Source organism: Sceloporus undulatus, chromosome 2, assembly GCF_019175285.1.
Source record: "Sceloporus undulatus isolate JIND9_A2432 ecotype Alabama chromosome 2, SceUnd_v1.1, whole genome shotgun sequence".
NCBI classification, from domain to species: Eukaryota; Metazoa; Chordata; class Lepidosauria; order Squamata; family Phrynosomatidae; genus Sceloporus; species Sceloporus undulatus.
The window spans coordinates 99,172,867-99,191,435 of NC_056523.1; the positions used below are offsets into that span (position 1 = coordinate 99,172,867).

The window sequence follows — 18,569 nt, forward strand, 5'->3', positions numbered from 1 at the left end:
TTAGATCTGCGCAAGCAAGAATTCTCAGCTCTCCTTTGCCTAAAGAAAGTAACCTCCATGCTTTGTTCTTCCACTGGGGGAAAGCTAGGCTGCTGAGCATCTGGAGGGGACCCCACAGAGCTAAGGTCTGGCTTAGCCTCAACCACTGGGGCTGGAAGATCAGGGCTGGGGTCTGGCAGGGCAGAACTGGGACCTGGTATGGCCTCAAGTTCCTCCTGCACCTGAGGAGCCATGGGCTCCTCCTCGTCCTCCTCTTGGCTGGCCATGACAGTAGGACCAATTCAGAAATGAACACAAGTACATGGATGGTTATCACACCACAGAAGAACACAGCGCCCATCCCAATGCCAAAGTAGTGCGAATACAAAAGAAATTATCATATGAGTACATACCCTTCATAGTCTAGAATTCGAATTAGCATCCCTGCACATGCACAGCAAGGGCAGAATCAGATCGTGACCTTTTTACACTTCTGGAGGGGGCTTGCTTCCAGTTCCCGTGGTTTTGCCTTGTTTCACATTATTTGCTCATTCATTACCCTTTATTTCACGTTATTTAGGCAATTACACATTATTTGTTCTTTCATTATCCTTTATTTCATGTTATTTAGGCAATTCACATTATTTGTTCATTCATTACCCCTTATTTCATGTTATTTAAGTAGTTCACCAATTTACAAACAGTCCAAAGCAACTTTGTACTTGGTTTGAGCACTGGACTATGACTCTAGAAGGCAAGGATTGAATCCCACTGGGTGACCTGGTGCAAGTCACACTCTCTCAGCCTCCTCAGAAAATGGCAATGGCAAACCCCATCTGCATAAACCAAGAAAAACCTGTGACAGGGTCACAAGAGAGAAAGAGCCAATCCCTTCCCTCCAATTGGAGAGGATGAGTTTGCAAAGGGAAAGAGCCGGAAAGGGCTGAGAGGAGGAGGGAGGGAGGCAGTGTGTGTGTGTCTGTGGGGAGGGCTGTTTCATCCCCAAAACAGCTCCAAATCTCCAAGAGAACCCCCCCCCCCCACCGGCAGTACAATTTTCTTCATTTCTCCCACCCCTTTGCTCCCAGAGGGAGCACAGGAGAGAAAATTGCAGCCAGCAAAGGAGCTTGGGAATTGTAGTCTGATTCGAATGCAATCCAAGGGCGACCCAGACATGCGTTCCATACCTGCCAAATTCGAATTGAACGCAACTTTGGAGTGGAACAGGATTTGTAAATTCTTTACTTCCCCAAATTTACACATCTTTCGTTTGACCCTGGGTTGGGTTTGAATTGACTTTGATTATATGTGATAACCTCTCACGCAAAAACATGAAAACTCATGAATGCATCCAGGATCACACTGCACTGACCTTGCAATTTCCCCCATGTGATAACGTCTCATGTGGTATACAATCCGTAAACCCAACATTTTACTAACCTAAGATGGAAGGTTGGGTCAACCTTGGAGCCCTGCAGGACTGACATTTAAACACTGCACCACCAGGGATCCTTAAAACTTACTCCTCATTCTAAACCTCTGGAAATTTTGGTTGAAAAATATCAGGTTAAATCTGCTCATGATTTCAGAGTGAACTTTAAAACAACTATACAGAGTGCTCAAAGACTGCTATCCACCCCCCTTACAAGTCCTTGCAAGGGCCTGGTTTATATTTTTTCCAGTTCACAAGCCCTTAAAAGGGCTGTTCTGAAGGCAGAGAAGATGGCAGGAGTTTCACCCCTCCATTGGGGATTTGTTGCCATTCCCCCAACACTGTCCTTCTGTCAAAGTGCTGCTTTTGTTACTAACTCTGCTGCTGCTGCTGCTGCTGCTGCTGCTGCTCCTCCTCCCTGTGCTTCCTTGATGGAGCTCCACAGACAAATGAAGCAAGGGTGATCAGCAGCTTGAATATATTCCCCTTTTTCTCTGACCTTACTGAAGCCTTTAGGCTTGCCTGGTCTTGCCTAACAGCCAAAGATGCAATTCCTGTTGCCTGGTGTTTCCACTCCTTCCTGAAGCCTGCTCAGGCCATGTGGGCTTCTGGGAAGTAGAATCAAAACATGGTGCCTCATTGCTCCGCTATGCTGTAAGCCTGCAAAACTATCCCCACACTAAGTCAGGGAACACCATTTCTGTGAAAATGTGAAAATACCACAGAGTATAAATTAGCCTTCATTCTTTTCTCCCACAATGCCCATGGTCATGGATCATTTTAAGCTGGGAATTCTGGCTTAATAAACTATTATGTGAACCAACAGCATAATGATACATGGGCCCATGTGCTACCCCTTCTCACCCTTGACTTCACAAAAACCAGTAAAATATCCAGGAAAGGATAGCTTTGAGTTATATCCAAACCCAAGATTATGGTTAATTTTACACAATTCAACCAGAGCATGGAAGCTAACATCAAATTGTGTTTTAAAGCTCACTGGCAACACTGAATTGTTTAGGACCATCTGACCATTACCTCAGGCTTCGATTTTTAATACAATACTAGTTTTATATGGTTTGTTTAAAAGCTTTTGTGAAAGCAGAGGTGCAACAGAGTTGAAAGGCCTGCAGTTCTATAAGTTGTGGCTTAGCGTACTGTGCAAATGTTACTAATGCAGTGGTTTTCAAATGATAGGATGGGACAACCAGGGGGGCGCGACAGTTTCTCAAGGAAAGGTGCAAGGCTTGGAGGTTCTGATCCCTCCTCCTCCCAAACTTTTTTGTTTAAAATGTACTGGTATACATGTATTGAGTTAAATATTGAATTTAGTAAATGAAACTGTTCTAATTTGAGCAATGTTATTTCCTTATAAAATGTTAAAATATGAATATGCATGAATGTGCAAATGAAAATATACTAAACAAACAAAATATTTTTATTCATATACTATGTCGAGTGAGGAGGCATGACTCCTGCATGTAGATATAAAAGGAGGGTCCAAAGGTTAAAAAGTTTGAGTATCACTGGACTAATGAGTTCTAAGTAATAAGGAATAAGTTTAAAAATACTCTCTCTCATTTATTTCAAAAACAACAACTGTGTGTTTAAAGAATTCCCTCCTTTTAATTACTTTTAATTACTGACCTCCCATTTGCCTTCTTTATACTTCGATCATTCCCCTTTCCCTTTTGCTGACCTCACTCTAAAATCCTTTTGTTGTCTTCTATCCAGATCCTTAAGTGATCAATTTTGCTTCAAAATCGTCTCACTCCCTTTTCATAAAGCAACCACAGAAAGATGGCCAGTACCCATGAGGTAAGCAAAATATAAATGTAAACAAGGCATTACACGCTCTTCTCTACTGGCTCTTAGCATGCCCTTTGAATTGCTGCATTGTTTATGGTTTCTGTGAACTGTTTCTGACAACTGCCAGAACCTATTCAGGCATTCTCTTTCTGGGATGACTAATCATGCGAGGAAGCAAGCATGCCAACCCCCATCCCATTATAGAGCTGCTTTACTCATGTGAAAAGCAGTAAGATTGAAATGCACACTGTATGTTTGGAGGCTCTCCACACAATTCTGAACTCTGGTTTTCCAAAGATTGGTTCATGGGGAGAGCATCCATGGGTAAAAAGAGACTCTCAAAACTTGTGATCATTCACGTGCGCAAAGCAACCACAGAGAGTTTGCATGCTACCATTCTTGCATGTTTACTTAACCCTAACAGAGAATACCTGAACAGGACTAATATCTTCTTCAGAAGAGGTTAACAACCAATACAGAACTGAAGCACAGTAAGGGCAGGTCTAGATACTGTTTCGATTACAGGAATTAGCAACAGGAAGAGAGTAATAAAGGTCTTGCAAGTTTAAAGGTTTCTCAAACACAAGACCAAACAAGATCACTTAAGTGTCTATAGTCATCCCTTTAAAGTATAGCTAAAGTTTCTGTTTTCCAGTATTCTGGGAAGCAAAGGGAAGACAATGAAACACATTTTCATGACTGAATATGCCACACTTTGTTTTCCTACCTACACTTTACTTATATTTCTGGCAACAAATCAGATTCTGAATAATAAGGGCAAAGACAAAAAAAGAGAGAAATGTTTTGCATTTCCAGCCATGTGCTAGCTTTACTGTACCGTTTTGTCAGTGCTGATATATCCTCAGACAGCCAAAAGGAATGCATATTATTTCACCAAAAGAAAGTCATTATGTCAAGACTTTAGTAAAGCATACTGCTAAGAATGTGCAAGACAATGCCTGTGTTGTATTAGGATGACATATTCTCCTCTTTTCCAAATATACATATAGATATTTTGATCAATGAGAATGTACTTCGTGGGTTCAGGAAGTTAGTTTATGTCACAAGAATGATTACTTCAAGAATGCTAAAGCAAAGAGCAGAGTGGTTCAATCCCAATGCCACTGCAACACTGAATGATAGGCCAAGAAAAATCCAAACCTGTCATCAATAATAAATTGTTGCTGGGTGTCCTGACAATGCCACATAATGACCTCAATGTTTACAAAGGGCTTAGTGTGTGTTTGTCCCCCTGTGCAAAGAAGCTTGTTTTTCCAGTTGCACAGCAAATGTGTATAGCTAATCCCTTGTCACAGAGTCTTTCATAATAGGCATCACCCTTGACTTAGCTAATACCTCTGATTCCTTATCTTTCCTGCTTGTGCTGGTAGACTGAATATGAAGGGCAACTCAAACAAAAGATGGAACTAGAACACAGCATCAAAAGGGGGACAAGTCAAAGATGTCCCGGGTCGTTCATTTATAAAAGCAACTGTTTCCACACAAGAGGGTTTCGCTTCGGAATCCTAAAAGGCAATGTATACATAAAGACTGAGGTCACAAAGTTCTTCTTCCAAGCTTTCCAAATTTCAAGGCTGCATATTTGTATGATAGAGATTGCTACACCAACTCCCTAGTGATTGGCTATACGTGCAATCATACCCACATCCTCTGAGAAGTAAACGACAGAGCTCCTTGAGGTTGACTCCCAGAAAAGTTTGAATAGGCTTGAAGTGTATGAATTTTAGGAAATCTTCAGCTTGAATATCAGTGTTTCTATTGCCTTCGCCTTAGGTAAGCCATTATTGATCAGCCACAGTTCCCACACCTGTGATCTAGAGATAATAATGACCTCCCCCACAAGATTAACTTAAGGACTGCATGATAATGGCTTGGATCCTAACCTTCCTTTCACAAACATAACTAAATACATTCTTTCACACCTTCCTTTAGCTCTGCAGCCCTGTGCCCCAACCCATCCAAATTTGCTCCTGGTGGGTTAAGAAACCACTGGTAGCACTGGATGTGGTGAGGCTTCAGAACGGATAATATTTGTGGAAACTGTTCTCTCTTTACATGGGCACAGGGAATGTGCTGCATGGTTCTAATGATTACAGTTACTGTTATTTTTGTTAGACAATGAATTACCTATTCTAAATACAGATTCTAAAACTGAGATTTCATAAAATTTAAGATTATAGTCAACATTTGGGAATGCTAGAAAACATGACTCCATGTACTCCTGATATTCAACCATTTTCATGTTCATATGCAAAAAAAAAATCAAACTTCTATTTCTGCATATGCAAGAACAAAAAAAAGAAATCTTACCATTAGTGGCATGTGTACACGGGACAAATTAAGCACAGCAACCTGTCTTCATGATGTAAGGCCAATTTCCCGATTTGGGTACAGTCTTCATGACATAAGGTCAGTTCTGATCCAAATCTGCCCTGTTCTTCCCTTAAATCAGTTTTACAGAAATTACCTTTTGCTCTGGATGTTGTAGAAAATCTGGAGCACTCTGTAGGAATGTCTGGTGGCTCTCTACAAACGCATCACCTCCTGTGTTGCCCTTGTGGCGCAGTGGATAAATGCCTGTACTGCAGCAACTCACCCACACATCACCAGGTTGTGAGATCAATACCAGCCAGGGGCTCAGGGGCGACTGAGCCTGGCATCCTTCCAAGGTCCTAAAATTAGTACCCAGCTTGTTGGGGGTAATTAGCTTACACAAAATAAACTGCTTAAGAAGTGCTTAAGTGCACTGATAGAAATGTACTTATTTTTATTTGCCATAGCTATTGCAGGCATGAGTTGCTCCCTCTGAGGTAATGAGCCATCAGATTGACACTGGGCACCTTGTTTCTGACATGAGAGGGAACGACTTGCACCAGCAGCAGCTGTGTGGTGTGACATAGCAAGAACATATGTGTGTAGACAGCTACCCCGCATCAATATGGCATGCAAAAGTAACAAAGGGTATCTGCAGCAGTTCCAGGGCCAGAATACTCTGGGATGAGCCTGGAGTATTCTGGGCAGTGTAGATGAGCCCTGGGAGAGATTATAAGAGGTTTTGTGCCTTTTTAATTTTTTAATTTAATTTTTTACTTTTTTGCAAAAGCTTCATGAGCTACTTCATGAATAGCTCCCCCCCTCCATTTCTGGACTTTTTAGCAAAAACTTTGTGATTGTTTTTTTGCACAAATGTGTTTACTTATAAAAAGGGGGGAAAACCCCCCCAAATATATTTTGCAAAAAAAAAAAAACGGATTATTGCAAACAAAGAAAAATGAAAGAAACTTTTTGCAAACATTTGGGGGAACAAAGGGCTCAAGAAACATCTTCTGATGCTGCACATTTTTCAATTAGGGTGTTCTGATGTGAGGGGACATATTTCCCACTGAAGACAAGAACAAATTTGAATTTCCTTTATATCTTTACATCAGTAAATAGATACAATTGGATCAGCAATAAAGAACTGCATGTAATGTACCTCTAAACTCTCCCTTCCCACCCATCTCCCATTCATCATGAACAACAAACAATTTCCTTGCAGGTGCAAAATGGGTGCTTTCAGTCTGAACTAATGAGAAGCCACAATACTTGTGTGTTCTCAGCTTGTGCAAAGTCACAGTACCTGAAACATAATACAGGAACAATATTTGCCACAGCAGTGGAAAATAACACCTCAGGCAACCAAAACAGAATAATTTCCCAATCTTGGGATATCATCTGAAAGGGCCAAGATATTTCTCCTCCAGCTTTGTGATGAATGATTCAACTTGCCTCCCAGGAGTCTGGTTTCTATCCTAGCTACTGATGTGTCATACAATTGTTGGAGGTCTGGAGAGATATGCATAACTAACATTTTCTTTTTAAAACGAACTGCTCATAGCCATGATATACCAGGTAGTGTCACTCCGGAATATCAACACTGTGTTTGAACTGAAATTAACATGCACAATGCTCCACTTTATATGTTACCAGAGCTGGCTTTTGTCACCAATCTACAATATGAAAAGCCACTTCTTAAGCAAAATGTGAGGCTTAGCGTACTCATGTTCCATGCTACAATACAGCTGGCCTTTTTAATATTCTTACAGTGAAGTGTGTACAGCATTATCTGATATAGAGGGTTACTTTCTTGTTATTTTTGTTTTTGTTGTTTCTGACTTATGGCAACCCTAAGGCAAACCTATCACCTATTTCTTTGACAAGATTTATTCAGAAGACCATTGGCTTTTCTTTCATCTGAAGCTGAGAAAGTGTGACTTGCCCAAGGTCACCCAGCAGGTTTCCACAGCCAAACAAGGTTTGGAACTCAAGTTTTCAGAGTCATAGTCCAATGCTCAAACCACTACACCACATGTGCTCTCAGGGTATACTTACAAATCCTATATAAACAGGATAGACTTAGGAAGGTCAGGTTTCTGTAAATTTATTTTGTTTATCCTGCTATATTAATGTTCAGCAACATGGTAACGATGAATATCAAATTCCAGCAGGATGAAGCACAGCAGCACAAAGGCAGAGGGACAAATGGAAAACCAGAATTCACATCTGAGTGATACTGCAAGGCTTTGGAAGTGCAGTCTGAGGGAGGGAAAGGATTTGAGCCCTTCACAGCAGAAAAATTGGTGAGTGTCATCTGCATCTGAGTCACTGTCCTTAAAATGGCATACTGTCACCCTCAGGCAACTTTTCTCCCTATTACACCTCATTCTTAACATTTATGCTCTTTCAGGTGGCAGAACTTTTTCTTGTAAAACTAGTGTTCATCCTGCACTCTGAATTTTGATCCTTGTATTCTGTTGAGAATTAATCTCCTGAATTGCATTTTATCTTTTTAAAAAATGTATGTTAATTCTGAGAGTCAGAGTGGTGCAGTGGTTTGAGCACTAGACTACGACTCTGGAGACCAGGCTTCCAATCCCCTCTTAGCCATAGAGATGCACTGGGTGACTGTAGGCTAGTCACACTCTCTCAGCCTAAGAGGAAGGTAATGGAACACACACACCCCTGAACAAATCTTGCCAAGAAAACCTTGTAATAGAGTCACCATAAATTGGGAAAAAAATAAATTGGAAATGAATTGAAGGCACAGAACAAAAAGAAAATGTGCATTCTGTTTGATTTTACTTTCAACTACCTTAAAGAAAATCTTGTAGGGAAAGGTAGATTATCAGCTTTTAAGTTAAATAAATGAAAAACAGATTAGAAAGGATTGTTAAAAGAAAACCCACCAACATGCCCATACTAAATGCTTTGTCTTCAAGAAGCAGAATAATTCTAAACTGTGGTCTGCTAAGCATGTTTATCAGCCAGTCAATTTTAGCTATTGTCTTAAAATAGCTAAAGGAACTAGAAGCCATAAGGAAGTCTGCTGGAGCATTTCCTATTGTGCCAGGCTCATTCACGCATTAGGCTGGCAATGTTCTACCATCAATAAATGATATGCTCAAGGCCAGCTCTAAGTTTTACAGTACTTGGCATAAAACAGCGCAAAAAGAAAAATGCCTGTTTTTCTGCAGGTGGGCACCCACTGCCTCAACGCTGCAATGTTTGCTGTTTGCTCACTCCTTGTCTAGCATCTCCATGACAGTGTTCAAATTTTTTAAAAGATACTCATGGCACTGTCATCTTGTGGCAGAGATAAAACTATGGCGCCCATGACAATTCAGGAAAGCATGCATGGGCTTTGAATTCTGGACATTTTTGTCTTGAGTTTTCATACGGAGTGGATTCTATGGATTTTACCAAGATGAGCAATGCAATGGAAACCAGCAGGTTAAGAGTTTACTGCAGGACCAAGGACAGCAACTAGACAGTTCCAGCAGTGTGTAACTGGGCCCTCCAGTGAAAAACAATGTCGACCCCCCATGTGCCAGCTGGAGAGGACATAAACAGAGGCAGAATCTTGGCCTATAGTCTTGACTGTAGTAATGCTGAATACTTTCCTCAGCTATCTTCTACACCTTTCAGATGGAGGTTCACTGGAACAGTTGGGTGGGTTTCTAAAGTAGTGGCCTTACACACTACATTCTTACACCACTATGATTCCAGTTGAATTGTTATGGCAATATCCTATGGAATCCTAGGATTTGTAGTTTAGGGAGGAATAGTTAGAATTCTCAGCCAAGCAGCTCCACTGGTGCATCACCAAACTACAAATCCCAAGACTCCACAAGATGGAACCATGGCAGTTAAAATGGAACCACAGCACTATAACTGTAGCATCAAAGGGCTCCTAGTGTCACTTCCCTATGGTGAGGATGGAGTGGGGGAATAAATCCCATAATAATTCCCCTCAGACTCCAGTGCCCTTGCAATTTAGGTTAATATGAGATCTAGGGTAGCCCCTTTCTTGTCTACAGCTCCTCTAATTTTCCAACCAATAGTGGCTAGACATATTGACTGAGGAGGTTTGGAAGCTATAGTACAAAAAGTAAGTTTTCCAAGCTTTTGTTGTTCTGCATTTTCTAGCCAATATTGGCTAGACATATTGACTGAGGAGGTTTGGAAACTGTAGTACAAAAAGTAAGTTTTCCAAGCTTTCGTTGTTCTGCATTTGAGTCACAGAAGGGGTGAATCCCTCCTCCCGTTCCCTGGTACAACAGCTCAGACCATTCAGCAGGATCCTACTGTGTATTGTTTTCAGGGAGGTAAAGGAGCTGCCATGTAGATGGGGATAGAAAAACTAGTTCTGCTATCTCAGTTGCATGTGTCAAGATCTGGGTAACCTCCATTGTATTTACAACTGGATATTCATTTTTTTTAAAAATACCAAACACAAGGGATTAATAGGAACACGAAGAGCAACTAACCTCTGAGGGCTTCTTCTCCTTCTGTCTTGACCAGCCAGCCTTTGAATTTGGAATCCTGGAGCATCTTGAAGCTGATGTTGTCTGACCTTCAGTGGAAAACACAAAGAAAAAAATTATGTTAAAGAATTAGAAAAAAAACCCCAGTTAATTACAGCCTAATTTGTTGACTAGAGCATAAAACACACACACGCACACACAACTTTCAAAAGTCCTGACTACCCACATTTTCACCATGGCACATTTATATAGATAAAAGGGATGCAGTGGCTTAGTGGTTAAGATGCCATTCTGACAATCAGACAGTCAGAAGATTGGCAGTTCGAGGCCCAAGTGCTGCATGATGGGGTGAGCTCCCATCACTAATTCCTGCTTCTGCCAGCCTAGCAGTTTAAAAGCATGCAAATGCAAGTAGACAAATAGGTACCACTCACCACTTCTGAGTGGGAAGGTAACAGCGTTCAGTGCAGTCATGCTGGCCACATGATCACCATATTCATCTTTGGACAATGCTGGCTTTTTGGCTTAGTAATGGAGATGAGCACCACCCCCTACAGTCAGTTATGACTAGGCATTCATGTCAAGGGACCACCTTTACCTTTACCCACATTTATATACAGGCAAGAGTTAAATACAATTTAGGGTTCAAAATTTCCCAATGTAACAAATCTGTCAATTATAGTCCAAATGAAAGGGTTTTACCTTTGTTGGAAGGTAGAGACCTCAAAGAGGTCCCTCTTGTTAAAGTAAAATAACTTCTTGTTACGGTAAACAGAAATAACATCTGGCACAAACTGTAGGCTGGTGACTGACTCTCTTTTCTCCTCCTCTATGATTTTTAACATTTTTGCCTGACAACAAAGCCAGTGAAGCTTTGAATGCTTGCATGAATTTCTGCATTTTGGTTAGCCAATAATGGTGTTGCTGTTTTGTGGATTTTGAATTATGTTGTATTTTGCTGTATGGTCTACAGGCTATCTGTGAATATGTTTCCCGGATTTGAAAATAAATTTTGCCACAATGGGAAACTAACAAGAGGCAGCTAAGGAACTGCTGTAAAACACTTTAATTTGGACTATAATTTGCAAGTTTTAGCTATACAGCTATACAAAACCTGAAAGTTTTTCCAGATATAGCAGTACAGAGACTTCTTGAGCAATCCAGTGTTCTCTGCCTACAAAAGATGCAGGCAGTCTCACACAGGACAAAGATAACAAGCATCTCAACGAAAGTTTTTTTGCTGCTGCTAATGGGTTTGAAATGTTACTGCTTGTCTTTCATTGTCTTTTGTTCCTAGCTCCCTCATGGCCAAGAAGGATAGTAACCTCTCCCGTCATTAAGATCTCTCACGTCCAAAACACACTGCAGAAATAATCCAGTTTGAGACCACTTAAAGTTTTCAGGCTCAGTGCTAGGGAATTCTGGGAACTGTAGTTTTGTGAGACATTTAGCCTTCTCTGTTAGTGAGCTCTGGTGCCACAATAAACTACAATTCCCAGGATTCCCTGGCACTGAGCCAAGGCAGTTAAAGTGGTCACAAACTGGATTATTTCTGCAGTGTGTTTTGGACATCAGTCTAGAAACCATCTTAACTGACAACAGAAGGAATACCTGAGACAAAATGTTGGTCTGTGACTCTAGCATTATCATTTTTCTGCTCCCTTTATGATTTTTAACATCTTTGCCAGACAAGGAAGCCAGCGAAGCTTCAAAAGTTTTTGCATGACTAATTTATGCATTTTAGTTGGCCAATAAAGGTTTAAAATGGTCCAAAACACACTGCAGAAATAATCTTTTTGAGACTGCTTTAATGCTGGAGAATTCTGGGAACTGTAGTTTTGTGAGACATTTAGCCTTCCCTGTCAGAGAGCTCTGGTGCCACAATAAGCTACAGTTCTCAGGATTCCCTAGCACTGAGGCAGGGTAGTTAAAGCAGTCCCAAACTGGATTATTTCTGCAGCGTGTTTTGAACAAGGACCTAAATTCACACTGCAGGTGAGATTATACTAATTATCTCCCTTGCATCATAGTTCAGAAATTTTATTTTTGGAATACAACTTCCACCAGTCCCCAGTCACTAACCATGCTGTATACTGAATTTTGGGAACTGTAGTTCCCAAAATCTTTGCAAAGCTGTTACAGTTTTGTTTTCATCATTATTCTTGCTCAAAGCCAGTGGTCTCTTATGATGCCAGCTCTGTCCTGAACTGGAAATATGAATACATGAATGCTGTGCTCCCCCTTTGGTCATATGCTCCCACCAGCTAAATCATTTCATAAACTCCTTGCTTAGCACTAATATTTAAACCATTCTTGGCACTAGCAGACATGTTTCACATTAAATTAATAACATTCCCCCCAGATACCAGCAAAATCTTAGGGTTTTTTTGAATGGGAAAACCTCTAAAATGATATTGGGCCTTTTAACAGTTTAAATCTAAAAAGCTATTACAGGTTAAGTATCCTTTATCCAAAATCCAAAACTTTTTGAGTGCCAACATGATGCCGGAAAGTTTTGGATTTTGGAATACAAGTAGTATAGTACATACTGTATTTACAAGGCTGGAGAGATGCAGCTGGAAAAAGGTGTAAGTATCTGTGAAATGGCAGGAGGCATAAATTCCCAAGCACTATGCTTGGATTCCCACCATTTCACAAATCTTTGCATCTTTCCCCAGCTGTATATCTTTCTAGCCTTATGTCTTTCTCACCAATCCCATCTCTTGTGTCTCTCTCCAGCCTTGTAAATTCAGTACTGGTACATATTACACTACTTGTATTCCAAAATCCGAAAAATACTAAACTCCAAAAAACTTCTAGTCCCAAGCATTTGGGATAAGAGATACTCAACTGGTAATTCTAACCATTACAGATAACTATTTGTTTCAATAGTTCTTTCTACTTCTCCAATGTTACTAATCAGATTCTTGATAACTCATCTCTGTGAATCGATCTGTACTGCATTGTCATTCCAGTTCCACAGTAGGTGGGGGTCATTTACAGTGATGTTGGCCTTAACCAAAATACCTACTTGCCACCACAAACTCCTCACAAACAGTTCCACAGAAGCATACTATTGCTTTTACATTTAAAAGCAAAGCAAACAAACCTGAGTATCTTCCATCTCCAATGCCTTTTCTAAACAGTGTCAGACTGATTAAGGAAATGGGGCATACTACTTTCTAAACTGGGTATAGGCATGAGAGGTTATCTTTGTGTTGACAGAATAATAATAATGAAGTTTAAACAGAGACGTGCCAGAGATGCTTATCAAAAGACAGCCATGACAATCTGTAAACATGGTGGGAAACAGGAGGTCTGAAGTTAAGTAGTTTGGGAAGAGCACTTGTCGGAGCTCAAGTAGCTCCAACAAGCTCTTAATTTCATTGGTCATTGAGTGTACTTCACAAGAGGTGCAGAGTACAGACACAAGTGTGTTCACAGAATAAGTGGATTATACAGGTTTGACACATTCAGGGATGACAAACTCCTGTTAATTGTGTTATTCACTTCCAATTCAATTTAAAGATGGCAGCTAGGGTATCTGATGAAATTATCAATTGCTAGATAGGCCCTGAAATTGAACAGAAGGCCACAGAAACCAATTATTTTAACTGCTGCTTTGAACAGCCGATATCCCTTTCCCAGAGCAGAGCCCTGATACTCCCCACATCCAATCACATCTCCACATCGCCACTCTCTTCAAGCAAGCTGGGGCTATCCTGCAGTCCTTTTTCAGCAAAGGTACTGATATTATCTTTACTCTTTGACTTGTTTCAGTTATTGACACAGGACGATATAAAAGGGAACTGTGAGAGTATCATTATCTGATCACATCTGGCCTATCAGCCACTATCAGATCTTGCATGAAAAAGAGGATGTCTGGATGAAATCAATTTTAATGGTCCACTTCCACCTGGTCTCACAAAGACACTTGAGAAGATTTTCCATATTTTTGCTAACATTTAATCTCTGTTTGAAATGACAAAATGTCCTGGACAATTAATATAACACCTCCAAATACAATGATCCAGTCCATCAATATGACCATTCCAAGCATTACGAACAAAATCAGAGAGTGGTACTAGCACCTTCTTATCATTAAATGCTGAGGGATCTGAAATGACTGTTAAGAGTGCAGGTGGCACAAAAACTTGTAACAACTGAACCAAGGTGCAAAACCACCTTAGAATACATCCGATGGTGTTGAATAAATCTCATCTCTCCGTCACCTCTTCATCAGCACAATGTTGGCCAGAAGAGCTTTTTCAGGTGGTGAAAATCCTGATTTCTGCAGGGCCAGAAAATCAGATGGAACCTTTGAAGGCTCGCTGTGCCTAATTTACATTTTATTCTGTAGACAAAATTACTTGCATTTGCTCCAACCTGGATACCATTGTTTTGACAGAGTCTCAGATGGATGCAACCAGGATTCTGTCTAGTCACATTGTTTTGGATAGATTTCAACTGCCATAGCCTTGTAATACAGGCAAGTTACTCGGAGGGTTAAAGCCCACCACCTGCTCTTTGGATCCTTGCCCTTCTTGGATATTAAAATCTGTCAGGGGTGCGCTTGCCATCTGGACCTCAAGAGGTACTTAATGACCTCTGAGGGAGGGAGGGTGTGATTCCCACTTAAGGAGGCAGTGTTTAAACTATTTTGTTTTATTTTATTATAAATGGAGCTCTTGATTCTCACTAATGATCATTCTCTAATATAGCCTTCCTAAGTAAGACACTGGACAGGGTGATGGCTTCTTACTGCCCAGGTAGTCCTGAGCCCTGTAGGGGTGGACAACTGTGATTATCTAGTTCAGATTGGAACCCTGAAGGGCTCCAGTTTTCAGCTCCTGAATCACCCAGACTCCCACAATTTAATGTTTGGGAGCGATTCCCCTACCCATGACTGAAAACCACTGTAAAACACAGAAGACATTTCAGATTCTAATTACAAGAAAAGACACTTTACCTACATATTAGGAAGAATGTTTTGATGGTAGGAGCTGTTTGAGAGTGGAACACACTGTATCAGAAAGTGGCGGACTCTTCTTCTTTAAAGGTCTACATACAGAGGTTGGATGGCCATGTATTTTGGAGTGCTTTGGTTGTGTATTCCTGCATGGCAGGGCATGGAATTGATGGCTTCTTGTGGCTCCTTCCAAATGTAAGATTCCAATTTTCCCTCCAGCCCCACACCCCACTCTCTCAGCATTTGCCACCTCTTCTCCAGATGATGTTGTTCTGCAACTCCCATCAGCCCTATCCAGCACAGCTAATTGTGAGGAATTATGGGAGCTGAAGGTCATGGATGCAGTTCCCTGTGGCACTAGGTCAGACATAGTTGTAACTGGATCTTCCTGGGCCACACCTTGGATGGTACCCTCTGGCCTCAAACAGATTTCATTGAACCAGAGATGCCAGTGACTGAACCTGGTTGAATGCAAATAACTAAATCTGTAGTCTATGCATGTGCTCTACAACTGAGCCACCAGCCGTACTCCTTGGAAAAAGATGGTTCAAGTGAGGGCTTGACTTTTTGTAAAAATAACTCTAACTTGTTGATGGTCCAAGATTCAGTACCACCCTTTCATTTTAGCCCAAGAAATGCAGAATCTCTGAAGCCTTTTGAGTGTTAAAGCATTGTTAATTACTGTATTAAGCAGCACAACCTTATCTCTGTTGGACTTTGGTATTTATGCAGCAGGTAATGTCTTAGCTGTTGACAAATGCTCTCCTGCAGGGTAACTGTAAACACAACTATGACCTTCCTTTTCCAGGAAAAGACAGTAGCTGTATATTGTCACACAGTTTTAAATGCCACATCTTGCAGCTTGTTCAAATGTAACAAAGGGTGGGAAGTTCCTGTCAGGATTTCATAGTGTTTGCAAGCTAAATTAACTTGCGCTCTTACCCAGCATGTTCAAAGTCCAATACTCTTAGCATACAGTTTTCCACACAAGGTGGTTGTTGTTCTTTTATTGTACTCATTTTGCCCTTGGTTTATAAGTGCAAAAGACAGGCATTTTACTGATAGTGAGATAAGGTAGAAAGAATCCCATCTGTTCCTGGTATAATAGAAGAAACTAAATGGTGGAAAAGCCTGAAAATAGGACTCAGAAGCAGAAGCCTTGGACTACAATGTACAAAAACAATAAAAATAGATGTCAACATGACATTGAACTTAATTCTAGTTAATTATTCAAATCTTCTCTTTCTGAGCATCATTTTGAGGCTTTGACTCTTTAGGGTTTACCTGGGTTTGGTACTCCTCCCATATTTGCTTATGTACCTTCTAGCCCACCTAAAGTCCACTTCAGTTCTGAGGTAGGTTCAAGCTGCCTGATTCCTTCTATAACCAAGTATCCCTGAGTAGGTTCTTGTGTGTTTATTTATTTATTTATGAATGTCATACAGGCTGAGTCTACCTTTTCCCAAATTCTAGGTGCCAGAAGTGGTTTGAATTTTGATTTTTTTCAAATTTTGGACTATTGACATATACTTACTCTTGGAGATGGGAATCAAGTCTAAACACAAAATTCATTTATGTTTCATATACACTTCATAGATATAGCCTGAAAATAATTTTATACAGAGTATTTTGTGCATAAAACAAAGTTTGTGTACACTGGACCATCAGAAAACAGAAGTGTCACTGTCTTGGCCACCCATGAACAAAAGTTTTGGATTTTTTAGTATTTTGGAATTTGGATTTCAGAATTCCAGATAAAAGAGACTCATATTAAAGTTATAGCCCACCTTTCCACTAGAAAACGATACTCAAGGTGATTAATGGTAGGTTTGCCAGGTTGGATATGGTAAACAGCTCTTGTAACCTTAATCCTGAATTGAACAAGAAGCAGGATAAGGTGGTATGATGTTCTGTTAATCCCTTATCTTTCAGCCTCAAAGGCCCCATTCCTACTGGGCATATAAAGCGACATATTTCACTGTGATTCTGTCTCAGATCTTTTTTCCAAGTCGTATTCAAATCTGGTCCCTCGTTCCCATTACGAAAGGGTGCAAATGGACTCGGGTTTTTCTGACCCATGTTCTCATTCCCATTGAAATTTTCTCCATTGTAATTTGAAGTGGAATTTTTTGCTCCCCATTCCCCTTGCCCTTCCAGAACCTCTTTTTTTTTAAAGCAGCTGTCAATCAAGTGCCTAGGTGCTTGGCGTTACAGTGATGTCAGTTGCTTTGATGCATTTTGGTGCGGGCTATTTTTGTTCCCCATTCCCATTTGCATCTTTCAAACCTATCCCCCAAGTCCCTTTGCCTCCCAAGCTGTCCTGTCTTCCCAGAGCCCCTCTGGGAAAAGGAGAAGTAGCCTCTGTTCTCCCAAGTCCCTTTGCCTCCCAAGCTGTCCTGCAAGAATTTGTAAACTCTATGGAAATTCCAGTAGTAAATGTTGGAAGTGTAAAAAGAAGAAAGGGACAATATACCACCTTTGGTGGAGATGTAAAAAGGCAAAGAAGTTTTGGTCTGCTATTAACAAAATGTTGAATATAAAACTGGAGAACAAGCCAGAAATATTTTTGCTAAACATGATTGATGAGGGCTTGGGAAAAAAATTCAGTTGTGTATTATTCTATATGATCTGTTCTGCAAGAATGGTCTATGCAAGATCATGGAAAAGTCATAATGTTCCTAGAATTGAAGACTGGTTAATGAAGTTACATGAGATTCTAGAATTAGATAAATTGTCAAGGAAACTTAACTATGAGAAATCAGATAAGTTTTTTGAAACATGGAAACAAGTGTTTGAATTTTTTGAAAAAAATTGGGATGCCTCGACATCCTGTTTAACAAAGGAATGGTAAAACATGACTTAATAGGTGCAGTTTATTTTAGTAGATATACTAGTACTACTTTTTTTGTTTTTTGGAGACCACAAGTTGGTCGCAGTGATATATATATATATATATATATATATATATATATATATATATATATAGAATCGGGATGATATATATATCAGGGAATGGGCAATACCCACATAATTAAAACTCCTTTTTTTCAAAAAAGAAAAACTGAAGGAAACATAACCCTTAAGAAATGTTAGGAATAATAAGAATTTGAAAAGGAAAAATAACAATCACAATACAGCATTGTTAAGAGTTCGGTTGGGCACTAGGATACCTGAAGTAACAGTAAGTGTATGGTTTTCTTAGTCTGAGTGAGAGATGAAGAGTGAAATGTTGGGATTGTTAGGACAGTTTATGTAAGTGTTAAATGTTGTTGGTCAAAGATGTTATGTTATGTATGGTACGTATGCTATGTTGTTCAATATGTATTGTTCTTTGTGTAACTGTTTTTTATGAAATAAAAGGAAAAAAAAAGAAAAAAATGGTGTTCAATGGCTCTCCTCACATGTCGATCTATGCATGTGGAGCAGGGGGAGGTTGCAGGGGGGCGTAATGTGTTTACCACGTTTGGAGGTCAATGTAGCAATTTGCTATGTTTGGGCACCCGACAGAGCGCCTAGGCGATTGAAAGCTTAATTATTTAAAAAATAAATTTGTCTA

At 40.2% G+C, this 18,569-nt stretch overlaps 1 protein-coding gene and 1 long non-coding RNA gene across 9 annotated transcripts in view; one reads left to right on the top strand and one right to left on the bottom strand.

Annotated features, from left to right (window-relative positions):
* LOC121924125 overlaps positions 1–7,854 on the top strand; it is an 85,510-nt gene extending 77,656 nt beyond the window's left edge. Inside the window, exons 2-3 of the long non-coding RNA XR_006102528.1 lie at positions 3,146–3,229; positions 7,726–7,854. This is a non-coding gene — a long non-coding RNA (uncharacterized LOC121924125). The remainder of the gene's footprint in view (positions 1–3,145; positions 3,230–7,725) is intronic.
* The window catches only part of JADE2 (jade family PHD finger 2), a 231,396-nt gene that overhangs the window by 183,489 nt on the left and 29,338 nt on the right, over positions 1–18,569 (bottom strand). For all 8 annotated transcript variants that reach the window (XM_042455258.1, XM_042455257.1, XM_042455253.1 and 5 more), the window contains one exon: positions 10,048–10,133. In XM_042455258.1, coding sequence (XP_042311192.1) covers positions 10,048–10,133 — 86 coding nt within the window. The remainder of the gene's footprint in view (positions 1–10,047; positions 10,134–18,569) is intronic.